General features: G+C 39.6%; 3 protein-coding genes and 2 non-coding genes across 13 annotated transcripts in view; 2 read left to right on the plus strand and 3 right to left on the minus strand.

Moving 5' to 3' along the window:
• The window catches only part of CMKLR2 (chemerin chemokine-like receptor 2), a 47,135-nt gene extending 43,260 nt beyond the window's left edge, over positions 1 to 3,875 (plus strand). For all 6 annotated transcript variants that reach the window (XM_065930744.1, XM_065930741.1, XM_065930745.1 and 3 more), the window contains one exon: positions 2,420 to 3,875. In XM_065930744.1, coding sequence (XP_065786816.1) covers positions 2,441 to 3,508 — 1,068 coding nt within the window. In that variant the 5' untranslated portion in view covers positions 2,420 to 2,440 and the 3' untranslated portion in view covers positions 3,509 to 3,875. The remainder of the gene's footprint in view (positions 1 to 2,419) is intronic.
• A 10,993-nt stretch (positions 3,876 to 14,868) lies between these two features.
• On the minus strand, positions 14,869 to 17,877 carry EEF1B2 (eukaryotic translation elongation factor 1 beta 2). The gene is made up of 6 exons (XM_065927691.1): positions 17,703 to 17,877; positions 17,130 to 17,252; positions 16,021 to 16,147; positions 15,681 to 15,747; positions 15,155 to 15,280; positions 14,869 to 15,068 (listed from the first exon to the last, which is right to left on the minus strand). Exons 1-6 carry the CDS (start codon positions 17,780 to 17,782, stop codon positions 14,914 to 14,916), a joined length of 678 nt encoding a protein of 225 aa, XP_065783763.1. The 5' UTR covers positions 17,783 to 17,877; the 3' UTR covers positions 14,869 to 14,913.
• Positions 15,421 to 15,554, minus strand: LOC136165818 (small nucleolar RNA SNORA41). Its single transcript, XR_010662787.1, has one exon. It is a non-coding gene; the product is annotated as a small nucleolar RNA SNORA41 (small nucleolar RNA).
• Positions 15,825 to 15,903, minus strand: LOC136165809 (small nucleolar RNA SNORD51). Its single transcript, XR_010662779.1, has one exon. It is a non-coding gene; the product is annotated as a small nucleolar RNA SNORD51 (small nucleolar RNA).
• Positions 17,878 to 18,295: 418 nt separating the features above from the next.
• Positions 18,296 to 27,289, plus strand: part of NDUFS1 (NADH:ubiquinone oxidoreductase core subunit S1) — a 30,576-nt gene continuing 21,582 nt past the window's right edge. Inside the window, exons 1-9 of one of the 4 annotated variants that reach the window (XM_065930729.1) lie at positions 18,345 to 18,447; positions 20,116 to 20,162; positions 20,981 to 21,045; positions 21,725 to 21,816; positions 23,868 to 23,975; positions 24,621 to 24,697; positions 25,331 to 25,412; positions 25,504 to 25,634; positions 26,081 to 26,266. In XM_065930729.1, coding sequence (XP_065786801.1) covers positions 20,985 to 21,045; positions 21,725 to 21,816; positions 23,868 to 23,975; positions 24,621 to 24,697; positions 25,331 to 25,412; positions 25,504 to 25,634; positions 26,081 to 26,266 — 737 coding nt within the window. In that variant the 5' untranslated portion in view covers positions 18,345 to 18,447; positions 20,116 to 20,162; positions 20,981 to 20,984. Of the gene's footprint in view, positions 18,448 to 20,115; positions 20,163 to 20,980; positions 21,046 to 21,724; positions 21,817 to 23,867; positions 23,976 to 24,620; positions 24,698 to 25,330; positions 25,413 to 25,503; positions 25,635 to 26,080; positions 26,267 to 27,289 lie in introns of all 4 variants that reach the window. The other 3 variants (XM_065930730.1, XM_065930727.1, XM_065930728.1) reach the window with 3 other exon arrangements.

Raw genomic sequence — 27,289 nt, forward strand, 5'->3', positions numbered from 1 at the left:
CCAATGCTTGTCTGTGACATCGAGGTGGTGAGCCAAGGAAGCAAGTGGAACCCTGTCCAGATCTTAAGAAATCAGAGTACTAAAGTTTTTTTTCAGAAGTCTTTTATTATTATTATTAGAGGAATAATTTCTTCACAGTGTTGTAGTGGCCTCACTGTACATCACCGTGAATCAGTCACAGTTATTTATACAGCCCCTCTCTCTGGAGCCGCCCTCCCCCCACCATTCCATCTCTCTGTCACTATACAGTGCCAGGCTGGCTCCCTGTGGCACAGAGCAGCTTGCTGCTTACATGTTTTACACATGATAGTGTATATACGTCACCGCTGCTTTCTCAGTTTCTCCCTGCTGCTTCTTCCCCCGCTGTGTCCACATTCTCTATGTCTGCGTCTCCTTCTCTTCTCTGTAAACAGGTTCATGGATACAAATAAAGAGGTTGAAGTCATCACACATAAATGTTAATCTGTTTTCTTTTGCATCTTCCATAAAATAATACCTGGTAAGAACTTAATAGGTACTTGAATATTAGATTCTCTCGAGTCAGCCCTGCAAACATTATGAACACAGAAATTGCACCTATAGTGTGAATCATTTTAATTTAGCACTTACTGAATATCTTACAAAAATAAACTTTCACAGCTTTGAGAATGATTATAGCAAAATTTAGGTCCACAAAGACTTGGACACCTAGAGTGTTAATCACAAGTCCTACCAAGAAATATACTATTTCTAGTTCATAACATGAAAAAGAATGCTTCTTTTTTTTTTTTTTTTGGCCACACTGTGTGGCGTGTGGGATCTTAGTCCCCTGATCATAAATTGAAACCCTTCCACTGGGAACAAGGAATCTTAACCACTGGACTACCAGGAAAGTCTGGAAAAAAATGTTTTAATTCATGATATTTCTTTAATGATTGTAGGTCTATTCAGGTTTTGTTTCTACTTGTGTCCATCTTAGAAGAATACATTTTTTTCCAAGAAACATTTTGCGGAATATTTCAAGTATTTTTTTTTTTCATAGTTCTCTCTCATTTACAAAATCTCTACTACTTTTTAAAAAATTTTTTTTATTGAAGGATAATTGCTTTATAGAATTTTGCTGTTTTCTGTCAAACCTCAGCCTGAATCAACTATAGGTATACATATATTTCCTCCCTTTTGACCCTCCCTCCCATCTCCCCCCATCCCACCCCTCTAGGTTGATACAGAGCCCCTGTTTGAGTTTCTTAGTCTACAGCAAATTCCCGCTGGCTATCTGTTTCACATATGGTAATGTGAGTTTCCATGTTATTCTTTCCATACAGCTCACCCTCTCCTCCCCTCTCCCCATGTCTGTAAGTCTATTCTCTATGTCTGTTTCTCCACTGCTGCCCTGTAAGTAAATTCTTCAGTACTATTTTTCTAGATTCCATATATATGCGTTAGAATACGATATTTATCTTTCTCTTTCTGACTTACTTTACTCTGTATAATAGGTTCTAGGTTCATCCACTTCATTAGAACTGACTCAAAGGCATTCCTTTTTATGGCTGAGTAATATTCCATTGTGTATATGTACCACAACATTTTCATCCATTCATCTGCTGTGGACATTTAGTTGCTCCCATGTTCTAGCTATTGTAAATAGTGCTGCAATGAACAAGGGGATACATGTGTCTTTTTCAATTTGGTTTCCTCAGGGTACATGCCTAGGAGCGGGATTGCTGGGTCATATGGTGGTTTTATTCCTAGTTTTTTAAGGAACCTCCATACCGTCTTCCATAGTGGCTGTATCAGTTTACATTCCCACCAACAGTGCAAGAGCATTCCCTTTTCTCCACACCCTCTTCAGCATTTATTGTTTGTAGACTTTTTGACGGTGGCCATTCTGACCGGTGTGAGGTGATATCTCATTGTAGTTTTGGTTTGCATTTCTCTAATAATGAGCGATGTTGAGCATCTTTTTATGTGTTTGTTAGCCATCTGTATATCTTCTATGGAGAAATGTCTGTTTAAGTCTTTTTCCCACGTTTTGATTGGGTTGTTTGTTTTTCTGGTATTGAGTTGTATGAGCTGCTTATATATTTTGGAAATTAATCCTTTGTCAACTGTTTAATTTGCTACTATTTTCTCCCATTCTGAGGGTTGTCTTTTCACCTTGCTTATAGTTTCCTTTGTTGTGCAAAAGCTTTTAAGTTTAATCAGGTCCCACTTGTTTACTTTTGCTTTTATTTCCATTACTCTAGTAGGAGGGTCATACAAAATCTCTGCTTCTATAGTTATGTCTCCCTTTTGTCCCTAAATTGTTATTAGTGCCTATTAGGATAAAGTATTTTTATCCTTATGTCCTTTATTATTTACTAAACATTTCTTCTCTTGTAAACTGTTTTCTATAAATAAATTTTAATTGTTTTCTTTCTTTTTAAATTTGCTTCCATAGATTTGTTCATTCTGCAAGATCATGGAAGATCTAGAGGAGGCGTTATTTGAAGACTTTGAGAACTACTCCTATGCCCTGGAGTATTACTCCCCGGAGACCGATTCAGAGGAGAAAGCACAGCTGGGAGCCATTCACTGGGTCTCCTTGGTGCTGTGCTGTTTGGCATTTGTCCTGGGCATCCCAGGAAATGCCACTGTCATTTGGTTCACGGGATTCAAGTGGAAGAAGACAGTCACCACTCTCTGGTTCCTCAATCTAGCCATCGCGGATTTCATTTTTCTTCTCTTCCTGCCTCTGTACATCTCCTATGTGGCCATGAATTTCCACTGGCCTTTCGGCATCTGGCTGTGCAAGGCCAATTCCTTCATTGCCCAGTTGAACATGTTTGCCAGTGTCTTCTTCCTGATGGTGATAAGCCTGGACCGCTATATCTACTTGATCCACCCTGTCTTATCTCACCGGTACCGAACCCTCAGGAACTCTCTGATTGTTGTTATAGTTGTTTGGCTTTTGGCTTCCCTAGTTGGTGGGCCAGCTCTGTACTTCCGGGACACTCTGGAGTTGAATAACCACACCCTTTGCTATAATAACTTCCACGAGCATGATGTGGACCTCAGGTTGATGAGGCATCATGTTCTGACCTGGGTGAAAGTTATTGTTGGCTACCTCCTCCCTCTGCTCACAATGAGCATTTGCTACTTGTGCCTCATCTTCAAGGTGAAGAAGCGGAGCATCCTGATCTCCAGTAAGCACTTCTGGACCATCCTGGCTGTGGTCATGGCTTTTCTGATTTGCTGGACTCCTTATCACCTGTTTAGCATTTGGGAACTCACGATTCACCACAATAGCTATTTCCACCAAATGCTACAGGCTGGCATCCCCCTCTCCACCGGCCTGGCGTTCCTCAATAGTTGCTTGAACCCCATCCTTTACGTCCTGATTAGTAAGAAGTTCCAAGCGCGCTTCCGGGCCTCAGTGGCTGAGATACTAAAATACACGCTGTGGGAGGTGAGCTGTTCAGGCACCCTGAGTGAACAGCTCAGGAACTCTGAAACCAAGAACCTGAGTCTGCTGGAAACAGCCCAGTGAATTCTTGCCCTCCCACCCATCAGCACACAACTTTTGTGTGGTTCCCCTGACATGCTTTCAGATTATTTGGTTCCAAGACATAGAGCTGACTGTATCTTTTTATTTTTATTTTTTTGGTAATTTTATTGGCATCCTATTTTTCTTTAGATATAAAACATAATAAGGATCTTCATTTTTCTTTTCAGCAACTTAAATTTATCTTATTGCTAATTATACCATAGTGGATTAACCAACACTACTTTTCTAATTTTAATGACTTTTTAAAACTTCTAAATTTTAATATTAAATGTATGATTGATTTCAAAAATATAAAAGTAGGCATGCTTAAGCTCACTTTAATTCTGCACAAGTAACCTATTAGACTTATTCTTAAAATGCAACATATGTACTTAATTTCTTTATTTCATGTAATCTGTATATGTGCCTTTATGAATTAAAGTGACAGTTGATTAAAGTAGGTTTTGTTCCAGTTAACTATGAATGCTTGGTAAACTGCCCCAAAATCTAGAAAAGAATTATTGTTATCTCTCACGATTCTGAGAATCAGGAATTTAAACAAGGCACAGAAGGGAGGTTCGTCTCTCTGTTTCACAGTATTAAGGGCCTCAGCTGGATGGGCCGAGCAGCTCTCTTCCCTTCCACCCTCTCCTCTCTTCTTCCTTCTTCCCCTTCCCCTCTTCTCCTCCCCTCGTTTCTTGTATCTTCTCCTCTTCTTTCTTCACATGGCTATTCCAGCATGGTACCTCACGGAAGCCAGACTTAGGGTAACACAGGGCTCTAAGAGACCAGGGTGGAAACTTCCACTACTCTTAACGGCTATGCCAGACACTGCACTCTTCCACTGTACTCAAAGCAGTCACTGGCCAGGTCAGATTCAAGGAGAGGGGACATAGACCCCATCTCTCAATTGGGATATATGCCCAATTAAACCCCTACACTAATATTATAAATATAAATGTTTATATAAAGGTTTCTGGAAAGTTCTAGATATGTGTAAATATGTATAAGATTGCTATAAACATGAACCACTGACATCCAGATAAAAGGTAGGCCAGCCCAATATCAGAAAGATTTCAGGAAAAGGAAGCATGTATATTTCCACTTTCTATTTCTATATTTATATAGACAACAGTGTAAGACCAATAAAGCATACCTTCAAGTCAGTGACCTTTTCATGATGCAAATCTGTTGCATTTAAGACTATAATAGTATTTTGACTTCTATTCATTTATCCATTTAGCAAATAGATGACTAAGAGTTATATAAAACTTTAGTAAATAGATATTTTGAAGGATGTCAAGAGGTGTCCCTAGTGGTAAAGAACCTGCCTGCCAATGCAGGAGATGTAAGAGATGTGGGTTTGACCCCTGGGTTGCAAAGATCCCCTGGAGGAGGGCATGGCAATCCACTCCAGTATTCTTGCCTGGAGAATCCCATGGACAGAGGAGCCTGGCTGGCTACAGTACATGGGGTAGCAAAGAGTTGGACATGACTGAAGCAACTTAGCATGCACACAAGATGAATAAGGTACTTATAGAGAGTGAGAGTAAACTTGGATAAGAACAATCCTAAAGCAAGATAGACAGTAGTAAATACTATTCAGTTCAGTTCAGTCGCTCAGTCGTGTCTGACTCTTTGCGACCCTATGAACTGCAACACACCAGGCCTCCCTGTCCATTGCCAACTCCTGGAGTTCACCCAAACTCATGTCAATTGAGTTGGTGATGCCATCCAACTATCTCATCCTCTGTCATCCCCTTCTCCTCCTGCCCTGTATCTTTCCCAGCATCAGGGTCTTTTCAAATGAGTCAGCTCTTCGCATCAGGTGGCCAAAGTATTGCAGTTTCAGCTTCAGCATCAGTCCTTTCAATGAACACCCAGGACTGATCTCCTTTAGGATGGACTGGTTGGATCTCCTTGCAGTCCAAGGGACTCTCAAGAGTCTTCTCCAACACCACAGTTCAGAAGCATCAATTCTTTGGCACTCAGCTTTCTTTATAGTCCAACTCTCACATCCATACATGACTACTGAAAAAACCATAGCCTTGACTAGATGGATGTTTGTTGGCAAAGTAATGTCTCTGCCTTTTAATATGCTATCTAGGTAGGTCATAACTTTCCTTCCAAGGAGTAAGCGTCTTTCAATTTTATGGCTGCAGTCACCATCTGCAGTGATTTTGGAGCCCCAAAAAATAAAGTCAGCTACTGTTTCCCCATCTATTTGGCGTGAAATGATAGGAACGGATGCCATGATCTTAGTTTTCTGAATGTTGAGCTTTAAGCCAACTTTTTCACTCTCCTCTTTCACTTTCATCAAGAGGCTCTTTAGTTCTTCTTCACTTTCTGCCATAAGAGTAGTGTCATCTGCATATCTGAGGTTATTGATATTTCTCCCGTCAATCTTGATTGCAGCTTGTGCTTCCTCCAGCCCAGCGTTTCTCATGATGTACTCTGCATATAGTTAAATAAGCAGGGTGACAACATACAACCTTGACGTACTCCTTTTCCTATTTGGAACCAGACTGTTGTTTCATGTCCAGTTCTAATTGTTGCTTCCTGACCTACATACAGGTTTCTCAAGAGGCAGGCCAGGTAGTCTGGTATTCCCATCTCTTTCAGAATTTTCCCCAGTTTATTGTGATTCACACAGTCATAGGCTTTGGCATAGTCAATAAAGCAGAAATAGATGTTTTTCTGGAACTCTCTTGCGTTTTCGATGATCCAGCGGATGTTGGCAATTTGATTTCTGGTTCCCCTGCTTTTCTAAAACCAGCTTGAACATCTGGAAGTTCACAATTCATGTACTGCTGTGCCTGGCTTGGAAAAATACTATAAGAGAGCCAAGAAGAGTATAGCCTGTTCAGAGAGGAAAGAGATGACTCCAGTGTGCCAGTGAAGAAACATTGGAAATCTATGCCCTTGGCATTGGGGTTTCTTAAAGATGCCACTCCCTTTCCATATCTCTGCTGGTTCTCTTGTCTTTTATAAATACAAATTCTGCTACTCACTGCAATTTTAAAAATACTTTTCTATAATTTCTCAATTTTGTTTCTTTTTAATTTCATCTCTTAGTTTTTTAAAAATGCTGATATCAGATCATTTACTGGCTATGTTCTTTACTGTTAGCCCCATGTGACAATCAGATCTGGTTTGGATATTATTCCAAGAAAAAAATAAACTATGTGGCATAGCTCAGCATATCCCAAACTTTTGCCATTCCCAAGCTTCCTGCGTCCTGCCATACCCAGTACAGGTTAAGGGAAGATTGGGAGAGAAAGTCTCATTGTGAGTTTCCAGCCCTCTGTGCACCGTTGAACCTGCCCCCTGCACAAGGAGGGTTTGCAATATTTCACTCTGGTGTACCCTTCAACCATCAAGGGATGGGCTCCCAGGATCAGGAGAAAAGCTGGAGAATCCAGGAAAGAAAAGAGAATTATGTGGGTTCATCCCTGGTTTGTGCAGAGAGACAGACTGACTCTGAAGGCTGGGGGAGAAAGAAGGCTGAGGAGCAGGAAGGAAGACGATTAAGCTACCAGGGTCAAAAGTACATTACAGAGCAGGTGGTGGTCTGGAAGTTACCTTTCAGGACAGTGCTTCCTAAGCTTTGTGAGTTAGAAACCCGTGCAGAGCAATTTGGTTTTTTCCCATGCTATGGGCATAGCGTCTAAGGCCTGTGAGCTTTCCAAGGTCCTGTGAAAATGTTTGAGATCCTGAAAAAATATCATCATCTCTAAAATTAAAAAGGGAAATTTGAAAAGTCAAAATTAAATACTCTGAGTTTATTTGAAAGTCTAATGAAAAGTTATGGGTCCTTTCCCCAGAAAAAAAATGCTTTTAAATAAAATTTCAGCGTGTCCTTGTACCCTAGGCAAAGAACTCCAATTTTAGTGGCGTTTAAAATAGATGATAACAGGGTTTCCTTGGTGGTCCAGGGGTTAGGAGTCTGCTTTGTGATGCAGGAGACACGGGTTCACTTCCTGGTCTGGAAGGATTCCACATGTTGCAGGCAACTCAGCCCGGGCACCACAATCGTTGAGCCTGTGCTCTGGAGCCGGGGAGCCGCAGCTCCTGTGCTGCAACCAGGGAAAGCCATGCGCCCCAGAGCCTGTGCTCTGCAACAAGAGAAGCCATCACAGTAAGAAGTTCAAGCACAGCATCGAAGACCCAGCACAGCCAAAAATAAATAAATAAAACAGCTGATAGTCTGGGTGTAACCTACAGGAATCTACTAGTGGAAAATAGCAACCAATGCGAGTACTTTCTAGCAGAAACAGGAGTTCATTTTTATTCTCAACTTGAGGGAAGATCCAGAGAGTAGTATGGGACCCAAGGCTGGGCCCAGAGTTAGAGACTTCAAGCTTCCTCCCCTGGCAGCTGGAACTGGATAGTGGGGCTCTCCAGGGGTCTAATAACCTCTCATGAGTAGAATGAATGAATGAAAGGACTGAGGGGGCTGGAGGAAGAGGACTACACTGGGGCAATCTGAGGAGGAAGCAAGGAAGCTCAGTGCCTTGTTGGCAGAAGAGTAAAGAATCCCATGGCTCCCAGGGACTGGGGCATGAACCCAACAAGACAGATCTGATTCCTTCTCAATGGAAGGAAACAGCCAAACAGAGTGCAATTTTCAGGGCCTCCTGAGGCAGGATATCTGGTTTTGAATTATGTCTCCCAATTTACCCTAGCTCTATGACCTTGGCTAAATTGACCTAAATTTTTAGACCTCAGTTTCCCCCATCTGCAAAATGAATTCATAATAGTAGTATCTAGTACATAGGGTTATTATGAAAATTAAATGAACTGACAAAGGTGAAGTACTTCAAGTGGGTGCTTAGTCCTAAATACTTAATATTACCTGGTATTATACTTATTCAGTGAAACTCTCAGCATCTTCTGACATAGTAATTACTTATTAATGTTGAGCCCCTCCTCCTCTTGAATGAATATTTAAAAAATCTCATAGGAAGAAGAAGGGAACTTATACAAAGAATTTCAAATTTTATAAATTTTATTTAAAATTTGTATTTATTTAGAATTTCCTGGCAGTCCGGTGGTTAAGACTCTGTGCACTCACTGCCTAGGCCCCAGGCTCAATCCCTAGTCTGAGTACTAAGATCTTATAAGCTGCACATTGTGGCCAAATTAATATTTTTTAAAATTTATAAAGTTTAGAAATACTATAAAAGGATATTATGGCCTGAGAGGCTACAAGAGGCAGGAAAAGTAGAATGAAAGACATTAACAGAGGTAATTTAAGTGCAGCTAGAATGACTGTAATTTTAACAAGTGCAGGTGAAAAAGTATTTCAGGTAGGTGGCACCACAAGAGCATGTGTTTAGAGGATGGAAAACAGGCTGTGTTCAGAAAAGAGAGGCGTCCCATTTTATAGGGACAAAGCAAGGATAGGAGATTCCCAGGTTGGAGTCAGGCTTGACTAGTAATACACCGTTCAATATTCTTCCATATGTGCAGTGGTTCTTTGGGGGTGCACACTTAAAAGTTTGTGGACAGTTTCCTTTGACGTTCACTTTACTAAAAGCTGGGCTTCCCTTGTGGCTCAGTTGCTAAAGAATCCACCTGCAGTGTGAGAGACCCAGGCTCAATCCCTGGGTTGGGAAGATCCCCTGGAGAAGGGAAGGGCTACCCAATATTCTGGCCTGGAGAATTCCATGGACTGTGTAGTCCATGGGGTTGCAAAGAGTCGGACACGACTGAGCAATTTTCCCTCACTTCACTTTACTAAAAGCTATTCAGGACAATGACATTCTAAATGACAGACTTCCATTTGGGACATTTTCTAGATGCAACTATTATCCATACGGGGCATGTATGGAGAGAATCTGTTTATCTTTCTTAATTTTCATTTTAAGTTTATCCTTATGTGATAATGTTGTTTTACTTTTCCTAGTTGAGGGTATGAAGCAAGGGTTAGATGAAACAGGATCAAATTGTCTAAAAGCTGAAATGAAGAACTTTCCCCATTCTGTTGCCAATATATTACCTGGCCCATGAAGACATGGGCTTGCGTTCCTTCTCTCTCACTTACTAGGTGAGTTAACTGGGGAATGATCTTTCAGAGGTGTATCCTTATCTGTAAGGGCTGATGATAGTGTTTGCTTTATCTCACAGGCTTATAATGGTGTTCATATTGGACAAAGTATGTGAGGCGTGCACTTTTTTTTAACTTATTTTATGGACAATAACTGTCATTGCCAAATTATTTGTTTGGGAAAAAATTATACACACATCCAAAAACACTAATGTAACTCTGTTTTGTATCTCTGTCTTTGTCCATAAGCTTATAGTTCATAGTTATGGCCAGTGAAACAATCAAGCATTTTCATTGCTGCTGTAGTCTCCATTACTTTCTAAAGTAAATGTATTAAATTTATAAAAACTTTCACATATGCCATGATTTAGCCCTTTCTGTTGTTAAAACAGTCCTCTTATTTCCCTGCTTCTGTCCACAGATCTCCAGATCAGAGTTGTTTTATTTTACTGAAATATAGTTGACATACAATATTAGTTTCAGGTATACAACATAGTAGTTTGACATTTATGTACATTAAAATTGGTCACTATACTAAATCTAGTTAACACCTGTCACCATAAAAAGCTACTATAATTTTACAGACTATATTCTCTACACTGTACATTACATTGCTGTGACTTATTTTAAATTTGTCCCTCTTAATTCCTTTCATCTCTTTCACCACCCTCCACCCCTCCCACCCACTCCCACCTCACCTCTGCTCTGCCTTTGTCACATTCTCTGGCTTGGAAACCAGGCTCCCCACTGCCCTCACAGAATGAGCCAACCTATAACTCAGATGTCTCTACAACCTGGCCCTGTCTATTAATAATCCCAAACTGACACTACAAAATCCAGCGAAATTGGTCTAATTGCCTCCCAAAACTGTTCTCATTCTTGCCTTCTCATTCTGCCTTTCACACCATCCTGGAACTTTCTCTTTTTTAAATGAATGACTAAGATCTATCCGACTCAAGTCCTAACTCTTCTAAAAACTTTTATTCAATTCTAGCCTTCCCTCAGTCTCTGGACTTTTGGATTACTGTGACCCCTCCTTATCTGCAGGTTCTACATCTGCAGATTCAACCAACCACAAATCAAAAAATATCTGAAAAAAGAAAAAAATCCAGAAAGTTGCAAAAAGCAAAACTTCAATTTGTCACGTGTGGGCAACTATTTACATAGCATTTACATTGTATTAGGTATTATAAATAGTCAAGATGATTTAATACAGGAGGATGCTAGTAGGTTATATGCAAATACTACGCCATTTTATATAAGAAATTTGAACATCTTAGGATTTTGGTACCTGAGGTTTGGGGGTGGTTCCTGGAACCAATCCACCCTTGGATACTGAAGGATGACTGTACTTGTTTAATCACAAAATAACTCAACAATTTTAAGGATGTTTGAACCACCTCCCTTTGGCTATTTTCTTACTTCTTTTGTAATTTTATAACATCTAACGTAGGACACTGAATGAATCAGTTTTGAATTCCCACACTATGCCCAGTTCTTATACTGGATGGATGAATATGAAAAAATAAGGTTTCAGCATCAGGTAATCACTTAGGGAGCATATCAGAAAAGATGGGTTCTTATTCCAAGGCCAGAAACAGAAAAAAATCTCTTTCTCTATGTATACCTATGCCTTCTGAGCATACTGGCTCCCGTGAATATGTGAGCACTGCTCATAATAGCAAAAAACTGAAAGCAAACTAAAGATCCAACAACCAGACTAAGTAAGATATGAGAAAATGGATTATATAACTGTTAAAAAAATGAGAAAGTCTTTTATGTACCGTTATAGAATAAAAGATATCCAAGTCTATTTCTATGGACAAAACTTAAGATGCAGAAATTTACATCATAAGCTATAATTAATCTTTATATATGCTTAGACTAGCTCTGGAAAGACCTAAGAAACTGCTGACCTTGGTTGCTTTTATGAAAGTGAATGGAAGACCTGGGGGACAGGGAAGACTTCACTGTATAAACTCTAGAATTTTGAATGATATTAATGTGTTATCAAGATCTTAAAGTCATATGCTTCATTATTTTAAGACTCTCCAGACAGCTGTGGTTTGAATTGACTATAAAGTTTTAAACTCTTACTTACTTTTAACCATTGTTTTTCCTATATTTTGGCAGCGTGGTCTGCGGTATCTTGGTTCAGATCAGGAATCCATGTCCCCTACAGTGAAAGCACTGTGCCTTAACCACTTGATTCCAGAGGAGCCCCTTAAAAACATTTTTAATCATTAGTTTTAAATTAATGACTTTTCATACTTAACATTTTGGTCAAGCTACTTGGTACTCAAGCTATCTGGTACTCAAGTCAGTGACTGTGAATTATTTTTGGTTACTCACTAGGCTACTATATCTCTGCTTTTCCGTATCATTTCCAGAATCCCCAGGCTCTGCTGTTGGCCACAAAATCAAGTGCTGCCCTCTGCTGGCTCTCATAATCATGACAACCTGAAAGTATCTCCAGTGATTTTAGACTGAGTCTATTGTAATCTTTGGCCTACGGACTACAAAATGAACATTTTGGGAGATCTACAATTCCCAAGTTCTACTTTTCTGAAAACTACTACTGCAAAAAATATATACTCAAGGAACTTCCTTGGTGGTCAGTGGTTAAGACTTCACACTTTCAATGCAGGGGTCCTGGGTTTCATTCCTGGTCAAGGAACTAGATCCCACATGTCACATCCAAGACTTCTTGGTTCAGTTGCTCAGTTGTGTCCAAGTCTTTGCTACCCCACGGACTGCAGCACACCAGGCTTCCCTGTCCTTCACCATCTCCGAGAGTTTGCTCAAACTCATGTCCATTGAGTCAGTGATGCCATCCATCTCATCACGTTGTCCCCCCTTGCAACTAAGACTGGCCACAGACAAATAAGTAAAAAACATTAAATATATATATATATAATGTATACTCAATGTTCAGTATACTGCAAACTGTTAACATGCAGCTGCTTCCAATACTGAACTATCATCTGACTACAGTACCACTTTCCTCTCAGTACATTCATTCAACTGTAGCACCACCGACAGACTTAGACTTACAAATTCAGATAGAATGTCCCACTTCCTCACCCAAGCTAGACTCATGAACCACAGCCTAGGGATCAATCACCCATCGTTAGGCCTCCCTCCCAAACACTACTACACAGTTCAGTTCAGTTGCTCAGTCATGTCCAACTCTTGGTGACCCCATAGAGTGCAGCAGGCCAGGCTTCCCTGTCCATCACCAACTCCCGGAGCTTACTCTAACCCAACTACTGAACCTCACTTAACCTTACTCCCTAACTCACATCCGTGGAGGTGGTAATGCCATCCAACCATCTCATCAGCTTGTCGTCCCCTTCTCCTGCTTCAGCCTTCCCAGCATCAGGGTCTTTTCCAAGGAGTCAGTTTTTTGCATCAGGTGGACCAAGTATTGAAGTTTCAGCTTCACCATCAGTCTTCCCAGTGAATATTCAGGACTCATTTCCTTGAGGATTGACTGGTTTGATCTCCTTGCAGTCCAAAGGACTCTCAAGAGTTTTCTCCAACACCACAGTTCAAAAGCATCAATTCTTTTTTTTTTTTTTTCAAAAGCATCAATTCTTTGGCGCTTAGCTTTATGATCCAACTCTCACATCCATACATGATTACTGGAAAAACCATACCTTTGACTAGACAGACTTTTGTCAGTAATATCTCTTTTTAATCTGCTGTCTGGTTTGCTGCAGTCGCCATCTGCAGTGACTTTGGAGCCCCAAAAAATAGTCTATCACTGTTACCCTTGTTTCTCCATCTATTTGTCATGGAGCAATGGGACTGGAGGCCATGATCTTTGTTTTTTCAACGTTGAGTTTTAAGCCAGCGTTTTCACTCTTTCACTCTCAGTTAAGAGGCTCTTTAGTTCGCTTTCTGCCATCAGGATGGTGTCATTTGTATATCTGAGTTTATTTCTCCTGGCAATCTTGATTCCAGGACGGTATTTCACATGATGTACTCTACACGTAAGACAATATACAGCCTTGACTCCTTTCCCAATTTGGAACCAGTCTGTTGTTCTATGTCCAGTTCTGTTGCTTCTTGACCTGCATAAAGATTTCTCAGGAGGCAGGTAAGGTGATCTGGTATTCCCATCTCTTGAATAATCTTTAGGCCTCCCTCCCCAAACACACTACTATACAGGCTCAACGTAAGTTCTCCCTGAACAGTACAGAATGCATCACTTAAAATTTGCAATGTTGCCTTGATAAAGGTTGCGATTCATGACAACTTCTGGGAGTCCTCCCCTCCTCCACGCTGCCTACAAGCTGTCACTTTGTGTTGCGTCTCTTTGTGACCCCCATGGACTGTTGTCCACCAGGCTACTCTGTCCATAGGATTATCCAGGTAACAATACTGGAGTGGGCTGCAGATCCCCTAGATCTCTAGGGGATCTTCCCAACCCAGGGACTGAACCCATGTCTCTTGCATTAGCAGGTGGGTTCTTTACCACTAGCACCATTGGGAAACCAAGCTCTGGGTTAGGTAGGTATCCTTTAGTAAATCACACATCCTAACTCATGTAACATGTAACATTTTCAGTTGTGACTTTTTTTTTAAGTTGGGACTTTTAATTGGTATTTTAGTCACAAGTGGACCCTACCTTGAAGAGGTTAGGTCACAACAAACTACTGTCAGCCATCATCACGAACTACAAAATGAGTTAGTCTTAGCCTTTAATTCCTTTGACTCCAAATGTTTAATTATCCAACAAAATATTATTTGCCACATGCCTGGTATTGCCATAAGCACTTTACCTGTTTTTCACTCATTTCTTAGAATTCAAGATATTCTGAATATTCTCATTGAGGAGTCAGCTCAGATATTAGGTAACTTTGTAACTGAGCCATTATATATGAGCCAAATTAACCTAAAATCAACTCTTGGCAATTAACTGCCTTGGACCCAGGTAACTAAAGTTCCAAAAGCCAAGTGATGTGGTCAAAGAAAAAAACAAAACTCTTACTACAAATTCTCAGTCAAGTGTACCTCTCCAATAAAATAAACACTTGAAATACTGCAGTAAAAGTTGTAGCACCACTTACAGAGGACGTCACTAACAGGTAGGGAAGTCGTCCTTAGTCCACTTTTGTTTTATAAAATCTACCTTACATCTATGCGTAGCCACAGTATTCATAATAGGTAGTCCCCTTCTTTTTTGGCTAAATGTTGAACAATGCTGACCTAAATTTACATTATTTATGAATTATCTAGCCACTGAATTTCTTCCCTCAAAAATGGAATAGAAGTACCACTTTCTTATTTAGAAATCAAGAGCCAAGGGTTGTCTTTCAAACTTTTATTTAAGGGCACTGATCCATGATAGATGTTAGATCTTGTTGAACGCAGCCACATCCATAGACTGTACATACTCATCGAAAGCAGTGATCTGCTCCTCCAGCATGTCTGTCCCAACTTTGTCGTCTTCAACTACACACTGTATTTGAAGTTTTTTAATGCCATATCCAACTGGAACTAGTTTAGCTAAAAAGAAGATTGAAAAAAATCTTAGAACTGACAAATTGGAAACTATGCAGATGCCAGTGTCAAAAAGAGAAGACTCAACTCACAAGAGCCCCAGACCAAGCCGTCTGCTTGAATGCTTCTGACGCACTCCTCTAGTTTTGCCATATCGGTCTCATCATCCCAAGGTTTCACGTCTAATAAGATGGAAGACTTGGCGACAAGTGCTGGTTCTAAAAAAATTTAAAAAGTGTACAGGAAACAGCATTGTTCAAACAATTCCTTTTGTCCTACTCCAAGTCACTTAACAAATTTTAAATGTGTTTCTAAATAGATCATCTCCTTAGCCACACAAAAATACAGAACACACACCTTGTGTTTGTCACACACATGCCCACTTTCTGTTGTGCTGAGAAAGAGGTGTTGAGTTGTGTGACAGTTTCTTTCCCACAGTGGAATGCCACAGCTGCTACCTTTAAGAACAGCTGCAGACCAGTAGCTGTGGAAGTTTTGAAGCTCTACTCAACAAAATGGGGAGGAAAGGAAATTACTTTGGAGGTTAGTTTTTTAAAAAGATTATTCACATTATGAAATCTATTAAGTCAATTAGACACAAATTATAAAATGACCCACTTTTGGCTTTCTTTGACTCATACTGGGCAAGGCGTTCTTCTCTTAGCCTCTTGGCTTCTTCACTTTCCTGTAAAGGAAAAAATTTCATGTATTTCACAAAATGGGTTGCTCCTCGGTTTAAAGCTGGTGGGTTGTAACAAAGACTGGCTTTGTCAGATAAAAGCAAATCCATCACGAGCTCAGCCGAAAGATGGTGATTTGATTTTATTCATCATGTAGCTGGTCAGAAATGTTAAAAGGCAGGTAATTTTAAGTGAAGCCAGGGTTAAAACCCAGGGATTTTGGCTACAGAGCCTGCGCTTAAGCACAATGATACACACTAAGTCAATTTATGCCATACCTCCTCATCATCAGATCCAAAGAGATCAATGTCATCATCATCTTTACTATCTGTAGCTCCACTTTCTGTGGTGTCTTCCACATTAGCAGGGCCATACTTGCCCAAAGCTTTCTTCACTCCTGGCAGGCTTGAAAAAAAAATTAATCAACTATTACTAGGTCAGCAGGATGTCCCCTTTCATATAACACATGAGAGGAACTTGTTTTCTTTACAATTAAAGAATCTCTTTTGTACTAAGAATTTACCCTTCAACCCTCCCTGGTAAATACTTATATATATATGTGTGTGTGTTTAGCTGCTCACCCAACAAAACTCAATACCACGTGAAACATTATATTCAATATGGACAATGATATACTTTCACAATGAGTATTTCTATTTGAGATTTCATTAAGTATGCTCAGTTCCATTCTTAGTGAACTGGAGTCTACCTCCCCAAACTTCCATTTTGTTAGCAGTTTCAGAAGATTGGAGAAGAACTCGCTCATCCCAGAGGTGGGCCGCCCCAGGTCAAGGTCAGGCACATTGGCAGGGCAGTATGGGGAAAAGCTGAATTGCTGTTTTTGATCAAGTAAAATTCATATTTCATGGCAAGACAAAATAAAAATTGAAATAAAATTTTTCTTAGTTTATTTGAACCACCTGCCTCCCCTCTAGGCTGCACTGTAAATGTGCATTAACCAATCCTCTTCAAGAAATATTTCTTCTTAATCTTGGATCATGATGAACCATGACCTGCTTTGCACCCGTAGATCTACATTATATAAACTGTCATTAAATAATACATTAATTAATGTACGGCCTTGTCTAACTTATGTGGAGGGAACAACTGTCAGGTTTTGGATGAGTTTTTCAGAGGTTATAATCCTCGGTGTGGCTTGAATAAAATTTTCTATTTCCTAGATTGACCAATTTTTTTCTTCAATATGGTCACGTTCTACCTGCTACGTGAAAAAATGGGAGGATTTTGGTCTCTTGGTCCTTCTCAAGTCATGGAGAAATATCCCAACAAAACTAAAATATCCTGAACCCTAACTTGTCACGTGAAAACCCCGAGTTTAAGCTCTGAAAGCATTCTATTTTTCAAGCAAACACAAAAATAATTTTACCTGGCCTTTTCCTTCTCATAAGATTTGATGTGATTATACCAACGGAGGGCATGACACAAGTCGGCAGGTGGTGGGCCAGAGACGGCTTCAAATACTGCCACATCTGCTTGTGATGGCACATACCTGCCGATGATACAAACGTTAATTACACACACTTTTATAAGGAGAGATACAAACACCAGCAAATGAATGACAAACGCTACGATCTCGCCCTTTCGTCACCGGGGTACCTAAGCTGCTTTGTCGTTTGTAAGAAACAAGCTTCTTAGGATCAGAGATCATTTATTTGGTTCTCCCCGATACCCTGAGACATGTTCGCCACTCAGTAGACCTCTTCAGAAATTGCAATTGCTAACATGGAGCTACAGGCTTACATCTGTTAGCCAAGCAAAGACGTGGAAAAACCTGGTGGAGTTAAGCATGCGGGAAAAGCACATTTTAACCCTTGTTCCCTCGCAACCCCCTCCCCCGGGAGGGCCCTGGGACCGGGTTTCCCTTCCTCGAGCCGCAGCCGAGGCGGCGCCACGTGGCCCCACCAACCCGGCCCTGCCCGACCCGGGCCAATGCGCTCACCCCTCTATGTAACTCTTGTCGGCCAAGTAGTCGTTGAGCACCTGGAGGCCAGCGGGGCTTTTCAAGTCTCCAAAACCCATGGCGACGGCTAATGTAGAACTGGGAAGCAGTCAAGAAAAAGAGGCGCGCAACCGGTCAGCGCCCAGCGCAAAGAGGGAAAAAGGGCCGCAAAAGGCCGGAAATCCCTTATATAGAAACGGAGGCGTTTCTCTTCGAGGCCCCCGGCCGCAGGTTAAAGGTCAAAGTACGCTAAGATTCTTCAAAGTAAAAAGCAAAGGCTCTGAATTAATGGCCCGCAATTTATCCGTTGGCCTTTCTTTGCGCTTGGAAATCAATTAATAAAACGGGTATTTCTTAAATTGCTACCTCCAAGGTTTTCGAAGACTCTAGGACCCGCCCACTGGGGATGCCGAAGATGGCCGAAAACGCTCGGCCTCAGCCGACAGGCCACTTCCGGCGGAACTGCGGGTCCGAGCCGGCCCCCGTCACCCCCAACTCCACCCCGGCCTCCTCCCGGGTGCTACGCCCTCTGCCCCGCCCTCTGTTAAGGCGACGGAAGTTGCCGAACTCTATCAGCCGGAAATTGTCGAACTGCGGTTTCTAGTCCCTCCCGGCTTTCCGTTCTTCCAGGCCCGGCTGGCGGAGATACCCGAGACCGCCATACTGAATAAGCAGCCCGGTCTCTGAAGGGGTTGGTGTATTGCAGACAGTTCTGCAGGGTAGCCTCGGCGGCTCCAGGGAGAAGGTGAGGTCGTGTTTGGGTGAGAAGGCTGAGGTGCCCCAGCCCCCGGCGTTTGTTTATTGACGAGACTGTGTCCTTTGTCTCAGCCCACTCATTCTCCTCTTGTCCTTGACTTTGCGCCGCGTTCCACCCCGCCTCTTCGGGAACCCCCGAGAGCCGGCAGGTGAGGACTGTTAGGCAAGATCTCTGGTCTGATAGAGCGGAGAGTAGGAGGAAACCTGGAGGCCCTGGGGAACGCTGACCCGAGTGCACCTTGTGGGTGACCTTCCCTTTGCAGGGGAATCAAGACAGTCCCCTTCCTGGAGAGGACCTGTGTCAGTGACTTAGGCCTAAAGACTGAGCCTTTTCCCCCAAATTAACATATTCCTGGTACAGTGCATCTTTGGCCGCTGTTGCCTTAGCAACTGTGCATGCCTCTTGTTTTGTGTTTTGGTTTTGTGGAAAGGCTGCATTGGGTAGCACTTACCATTTTCACTGGTGGGGAAGAAAGGGACATTTAAACAGTTGGCCCAAAGGTTGCACTGCAAATGACAAAGCTACCTTGTTTAAATTTGGGGGATCTAATGCATGTACATGTATTATAAAAGCGTGGATCAGATACTTCTGTTTCTGAGCGTATTGAAGATGTAACATAAACTGTTTCTGATTAATAAACATCAAGTTGGTTTTTTACTGAAAGTCTCCCCCCCCCCGCCCCCCACTGAATTGTATGTGCATCTTTTTGTGTGTGTGTGTATGTGCATCTTTAAGCAGGGGGTTACAAGGCTGCCAGAGCACCTACACTCTTTAATGCCAAGAAAGTGGAAGTGATGGCCAGATGGTAGAGATAGAGCTCATTTAGCAAATAGTTATTGGATGTCTGTTGTAAACTAGAAGTGAGTCCGCAAGGAAGAATTAAATGGGTGACATGACTGGGGAGTAGTTACGATAGTTTTAGTTAGACTGGTCTAAGAAAATCTCCCTGAGAAATGCCTTTTAAGGCAGAAATTTGAAGGATGAGGAGGGCCCAGAAAGATCTGAGGAAAGAGCATTTCTGTCTGAGGCCACAGCCCCTGGGAAGATGCCTCTCCAGGCAGTGGCAGCAGAGTGGAAGCCAGGAGACCTTTTAGGAGGCTGTTCTAACAGTCCAAGCAAGAGATGATGGTGGCTTGGAATAGTGAGAGAGAGAAGTGGATGAATGAAGGATACATGGTGAATGTGGAGTGGTATTACCCCTGTACCAAAACGTGTCCAGTCTAGTTTTAGAAATGATTCATCATTAGCACTTTCCCATCTTATATTTGATTTTTTCTGTTCCTGCAAGGTAGCCAAATAAGTGTAAAGCACTTAGCAAAGTTTTGCAAATCTGCATTTCTTATGTTGGGGTTATGCAGTCTTCCATTTGATACTGAGTGGTCAATACAAATAATCCTTGTGGATTTCCTAGCTAAAGTAGGCACCAGTTTCATATTGTATTAGACATGAGCAAAATAGTAATTAAAAATTTTTACACTGTTGTATGAAATATTGATTGTTGATTTTGAATCTGTCCTGTTCTGATTCAGCAATGTTTTGTCCATATGACCAAGAGAATGGACAGGAAACTCTAAAAGATCAAATAACTTTTCAATGTTTGCTTATGTACACCTTTAATTGGTGTTAAGTTATGTAACCCACTTTGATTTATTTCAGTAATTCAGCAAATCCTGCAGAGAGGCTTCTCAGCTGCAGCACTTTAGGTAATTCTATATTATGGGAGATTGTCCTGAGTATTGTAGGATCTTTAATAGCACCCTGACCTCTACCCATTAGATGCCAATAGGTTCTCCCTCATCATGACCACAGACAACTTCTTTGGACTTTGCTAAATGTTCCTGGGAAACAAAATTGTGTCTTGTAGAGAACCACTCTTTTAGAGCTTACTGTGCGCGAGCCTTGGGGGTAGGCATAGAAAGATTCAAGAAGTTCATAATACGGTGGAGGGGTAGAACAAGCATATAAACAAATAATTGCAAATCCGAAAGATAAGTGTACTACTTGATAACAGAAAATGGCACTCCAGAGCTTTTCAAGCTTAGACTTGTGAATATCTTAGGCTCAGAATATCTCAGGAGCATTTCGTAGATAACTACTCAGAACGTAGAATTTTGGAATGCGTATTAGCAGGAAATGGAGGCAGAAAGGTAGGTTTTATTTTATATAGCAACTGATGATAAGCTAATTCTTGGAATTTATTTTACTACATAGTTGTATTTAAGTTTGACCATTTGTTTATAATTAAAAACAACAAAACTGCCCTTTGTGTAGAAGTAGAAGGCTCATATTTATATACTAGCAGCTCTTTCTTAACTTCTTAATAATGTAAAAGTCAGTTACTTTATCTGAGATGGAGTAATCTCATCTCTATAATTTGAGAAACAGTATCAGGACTTGTGAAATGTTCGATGGAATAAAATATATATATGAAGTGCTTTAAAACCATAAAATATTACTGAAAAGTTTGTTATTGGGATTTTTTTTTTAATCATAACATAGCTCTTCTTTGTTTTATTTTTAGCAGTATGTTAAGGATACCTGTAAGAAAGGCCTTAGTAGGCCTTTCCAAGTCTTCTAAAGGATGTGGTGAGTATTTGTAAAATTGCATTTGTGGGCCCTAAACTGTCTATCTTTGTAAATTCATAGGTTTATGAATGTTTTTTGAAAGACCCTAAATCCATAATAGATTTTAAATAGAAATAGAAACAATGTTGAGTCAGTGGTTTATTTTTATTATAATAGTTTTTATTAAAAATAGAATAGTTGAATAGAATAATATAGCTTTAAACGGTTCATAGAAATGGAAAGTAGTAGGAATTGCCCATCAGTGCCTGAATGGAAAAAGCAGTTGTTCTGCTTTTGAGAAGTGATCTTCCCAGGAACATGTGTTCAGTGGCATTAAAAGTTATAACTGGGACTTCCTGGCAGTCCCATGGTTACGACTCTACGCTAACAGTGGCAGGAGGCATGGTTCAGTCCCTGGTAGGGAACTAAGATTGTACACATGCCACAGAACAGGGCCAAAAAAGTTACAGCCTCAACTGCTGTTAAAAATAGACAACTCTATTCCATTTGGTATTAAGGATTGGAAAAGCTTTCCTCTAATTCAGTATTTTAAAAGTTTGCATCTAGAGAAATAGAAGGGAATAGGATAAAATGAGGAAAAAATTTAGACGTGTAGGTTAATTATTTAATCCATTACCCTCTGCTCTAATAACTTGAACTTTGTTAATTTCATCTTCACCTTAATTTTTTGGATGATCAGTTCGAACAACTGCCACAGCAGCAAGCAACTTGATTGAAGTATTTGTTGATGGTCAGTCTGTCATGGTGGAACCAGGAACTACTGTCCTTCAAGTAGGCATTAATTTTAATTCTTTATTTTTGTGCATAATCTGATTTTTTTTTAAAAACCATTTATTTCTTGATACTGTTTATTTCTAAAATTTTCAAGATTCCTTGACAAATGCTCATTAAAGTACTGTAGATAGTAAAATTATATGAAGATAACTTTGATTTGAAATCTTGGCATATCAGAATGAGCTTTTCTGTTTCTGACTTTCTTAATGAACTTTGGCAGTTCTTTTGTTTCACTTCTGCCTTACAAATAAATTCCCATTTAGAAATTTTAAGTTATGTGAAATAAATTATCAGTTAATATGAGTAAGTTTGGGAGAAAGGTAATCTTTGTTGTGAGCCTGCTTGATGCACATTTACGTAACTTTCCTATTTTTAACAATATTCCTAGGAATGTGTCCCACAAAGCAGATAAATGGAGGATAGTAGGTTCTTGAATTTATGCCCTAAACACTTAATTTCTTCAATTTCTTCCAGAACTAACAAAATTGGACATGGAGAAGTAGTGCTTTATTCCATTGTAATTTATTGCAGAGCTAAATGCTCTTTATTCATTTTAGCAGTATAACAGAAATATGTTCAGCGTACAGTGGAGGGTATTTTGGCATGTATAGGAGGTGGTAGAAAAGATGTCAGAAATATCTCAGGTGATCCCTGAGAAGTTTTTAAAGGATGAATAGGTATTTATATGTGGACAAGGAAACTTCAGGTCATTTAGTACTGGTGAAACAAGGTATGTGTAGAAGAGGAGATAACAGGAAATTAGAACTGTGGTGTTGGAGCAGGTCTAGTCATTAAAGATAGTCAATGCAATGTTAAAGAGCTTGTAGTTTGGCCCATCAACAGTTTTCATGGCTACTAAGCAGTATGACATTGACTGTAGAGGATGGTAGTTTGGTGATTAAGATTAGAATGAGACAAGGATAGAGTATATCTTGCATTAGTGGAGCAGGAAATAAGAAGGCCCAAAATAGTGGCAATGGAAATGGAAACAAAACGGTATATTCATGAGAGAGTGAGATGTAGATAGACAGGCATTTTGGAATGATGAAGAGCAGAGGAATTATCTTATTTGGGGATATATATAGGAGAGGACAGGGCTTGCCTGTGGCTCAGATGGTAAAGAATCTGCCTGCAATGCGGGAAACCCAGGTACGGTCCCTGGGTGGGGAAGATCCTCTGGAGAAATAGGAGACAGAAATAGATTGAATTTTAACTGTCTAAAGAACATGCACATGTAAATGCCTACCTACATCAAAAGAAGTGGAGGACTGTCAGGATTGCAGATGAAGGTTTGAATGTAATCAGTATGTAAAATGAGCTAGTGTGAAGGTGGGAACAGTTGACCCACTGTATCTAGCACACAGGAAGACTTGGTGCATTTTTACTAAGTTGTTAAAAATATTGAAAATTGATGAGATTGCTTTAGAGTGAGGGCTAAGGATGGAATACTAACTCTCAAAATTTAAGTGCATTTATAGACTCAGAGAAGGAGCAGGGATAATTGACAGAGCTGAACTAATCCCCCTCACTAGGCAAATGGGAACTGAGAAGAGCCCTTAGCCAACAGTGGGGAGTCCTGGGCGGGATATGGGGCCAAAGATAGAACCAGATTATAGTCACCTAGATGGTGTGAAATGAAGTCTAATCTAAAGGAGGAGAGCTCATCAATGAGGAAATCCAGGGACATGAAACCACTGGGACAGAGTTTGAAGGAGGAAGCTTTGTAGAGAATGGTTCAGAGGAGAAGTGAGTAGTCAAGCACAGTCTGAGGACGCTTTATCCAGTTTTTAGTCTTGGTGAGGATCTTTAAAGAGGTATCTTCAGAGCAGACAGAGGTTGGAGTCAAGAACAAAGAAAAGGAGGGAAATCTCTTTGAGGATGAAGGTAGGATGAAGATGCAGATGTTTGGAGGCAGGAGTAATTAGATAAGTAGTGCATAGCCTCTTTTTTTTGTTGTTTGATTTTTGTTTTCTTTTTCCTGTGTTTCAGACAAGACGCGGATGAGTTCAGGTTATTCTAGTGCAAATATTTTTCACTTTCTCTTCTAGGCTTGTGAGAAGGTTGGCATGCAGATTCCTCGATTCTGTTATCACGAAAGGTTGTCTGTTGCTGGAAACTGCAGGATGTGCCTTGTTGAAATTGAGAAAGCTCCTAAGGTACTTAATACCTAAAATTACACACCATGCTGTAGAAGCTTTGTTTAGAATCAATATTGTTGTAACCAAGAGTCTGGTCCTGTTTACTTCTATCTATAAATTTTTCTGTGTGACTGATTCTCTTCATTCCACAACTGGAAACACATTGAAGAAAGTACTTTATAAGTGCAAGTCCTATATAACTGTAATGTTTAGAAATTAAAGGGACCTTCTTAGAGCAGTCAGTATTTCCAAATGACTATATGACACAACACTGGAAGTGCTTATGCTTTGCCATTTTTCACTAGAGAAAAGGGTTGAAGTGAGAAGGTTCACTTTCAGTTTAACTGTTTTGGCTTATGCAATTTTAGTTCAGTAGTGCCTGCTCATCAAAATAGTTATTTGATGTTCTGTTTCAGAGCCTCTTATTAAAAAATCATATTAATTATTATAATTAAGATGATGTCTTATTTTTAAGAGAAATGTAAAGTGCCCAACTATCATATTATAAATATGAAAACTAAAAAACTCAGTCTTCAAAAATACTCTGTTCTTTGCTTGTTTTCAAATATCTGATTTAATATTTTTATATATTGGATTACTTATAATTACAAATAAAATTTGTATAATTACAAATACTTAGAGATTTCTTCATTGAAATTCCAGGTTGTAGCTGCTTGTGCCATGCCAGTAATGAAAGGTTGGAATATCCTGACAAACTCTGAGAAAACTAAGAAAGCCAGGTACTTTACTGTTACTCAGCATAGTGACTCTTCTTGGCAGAAGATTGCACGTTTCAATATGTAGACCTGCCCCTAGATGAGAAATTCAGTATCAGATTCTGAAGAAGTTGTGCTAGGCTTTTAGCAGCAGATGGAAGTAAATACACATAGAGGAGGTGAAGTCAGGTGTTTTATGTTTTTTCGTCTGTAGTGGAATCAACATTAAAAACCCTTGTTTAGAACCTTGCTCATCTTGTGGCGGCCGTGAGTCTGGGGCTTACTGAACTGAGATTATTGCAGTGATACTGTACTGTACTGGCACTGATTTATGTTTGTTTTTGCTTAGCGTTCATGTTTTTTCGAATTAATGCCTGAGTTTTCTGAGGCCCATTCAGCAACTTCTGATAATTCTGTGTTAAAACTCATAATTTTCTAGGTTCTCTAATGGTATTTTATTCCAGTTTCATAAACATTTTTTAAATTACATATTTAATATTACTTTTATGATAGTTAACAGTGGTGTTTCCAATAGTAAATATAAAATCCATGCTAACTATATGAGAACATACATCTGTCACGGTTATTTAAATAGCCTATGTGTAAACCATTTTGAATGTCAGCAATTTAGTTTGTATATTACAATTTTCTGTACAGAGAAGGTGTGATGGAGTTCTTATTAGCAAATCACCCACTGGACTGTCCTATTTGTGACCAGGGAGGTGAATGTGATCTGCAGGTGTGTAGTCTTAATTTCTTAATTCTTTTGGTTGTCTCAAGTTTTAATTTTGTTAGCAAAATTAGGTTAACTCTTTTGTAATCTACTTAAGGACCAGTCCATGATGTTTGGAAGTGATAGGAGCCGGTTTTTAGAGGGGAAACGTGCTGTGGAGGACAAGAACATTGGGCCATTGGTAAAAACCATTATGACTAGATGTATACAGTGTACTCGCTGCATCAGGTAATTATTTTTCTGTCTCTCTCCTGGAATATCATTTGTATTCTTAGCTCTAATATTCACAAAACTTGGTGGAATAATAACACTGTAAAGGATGGCAGTTTTTATTTGGTGGAAAAGAGGGATGCTGTGTTCGTCTTTTTTTATATAAGCCAATAGAGTGAGTACGTTTTCAGTTTTAGTTAATAGCAACTGCAGTTGGATTTAAAGATCAGAACCTACAAACATTAACTTTGTGATAACTTGAGCTGCACACATGATTTGTACAGTTTCCTGTATGTGTGTTACACCTCAAATGCCAGCATTTGTTATTGACTTTTATTTAGGGACCGCACTTATCATTGAAAACAAACCTTCTTAGTGCTTTGAAAATCATTATCTTTGTGATAATAAAAAAGGAGGTAATTTTGCGGGTTTGACCAGTTGTTTGGTGCATTTTTATCCTATAGGTTTGCAAGTGAGATTGCCGGAGTGGACGATTTGGGAACTACAGGCAGAGGAAACGACATGCAAGTTGGCACCTACATTGAAAAGATGTTCATGTCTGAGCTGTCTGGCAATATCATTGACATCTGCCCTGTAGGTGCCCTGACCTCTAAGCCCTATGCCTTTACCGCTCGGCCTTGGGAAACAAGGTATTTATCATTGTGTTTTTTGTCCTTTACTTCAGTACTGTTCAAAAAAATTTAAGATTCATTTTCTTCCTGAGTTCTAATTGTTTTGGTCTGCTAAATTTTTGTTTGCTTAAAGTAAAACCCTTTTACTGCAGTGTAAGTTGTTAGATAGATAGGATGAACCTGTGCAAGTCCATTGTTGTTTCCTTGGAAATTAATTCCAGAGTACTTAATCACAAAATTATTTACTTCTTCCAAAGAGTAAGATTGTGTTGAGTTTAAAAAATTTATAGTTTCCTCTCATTATATATTAAATTTTCAACCATGTATACATATTATACTTTATTTAATCAGTTCTTATTAGACCTTTAGTTTATTTCTATTTCTGTATAATTACAAATCTATGATAAATATATTTATATTTTCTCTGATTCTATCTCTGATTCTTCTGATTAAACTAAGAAATTAAATAGATCATTGAAATAAATTTAAATACTTTTCAGGTTCTAGAAACATATTAAGTTGCCCTCTAATTTTAAACTCCTACCATAGTATATGGGAGCATCTTAAAATTCCAGTCTTTGAACCATGTGTTTATGTATAAAAAAAGCTTTAGGGGGTTGGGGCAGGGAGGAGACAGTACATAACTGAAAAGTTTAAGTAGAAAGTTTTTTCTCCTCTCCATGATACATATGATGGTACACTTAAAGTGCTATAGGTCTCTGAGACACTATTCATTTTTCTTAAATCTTTTTTTCTTTTTGTTCTTCAGATTGGATGGATTCTGTTGATATATCATATCAAGTTCATTCTTTTGCCATCCCAAATCTTCTATTCAACCACTATAGTCAGCTTTTTATTACAGTTACACTTTCCAACTCCAGAATTTCTGTTTTTGTTTTTTTAATTTTTGTATCCTCACTGGGACTCTTCACTTAATGATTCATGGTTTCATATTTCCCTTTAATCTTTTTTTTTAATAGTTATTTTTATTTATTTATTTGGCTGTGCCAGGTCTCAATTGTGGCATGCAGGATCTTTAGT

The sequence above is a fragment of the Muntiacus reevesi genome, chromosome 3, assembly GCF_963930625.1.
Source record: "Muntiacus reevesi chromosome 3, mMunRee1.1, whole genome shotgun sequence".
NCBI lineage: Eukaryota > Metazoa > Chordata > Mammalia > Artiodactyla > Cervidae > Muntiacus > Muntiacus reevesi.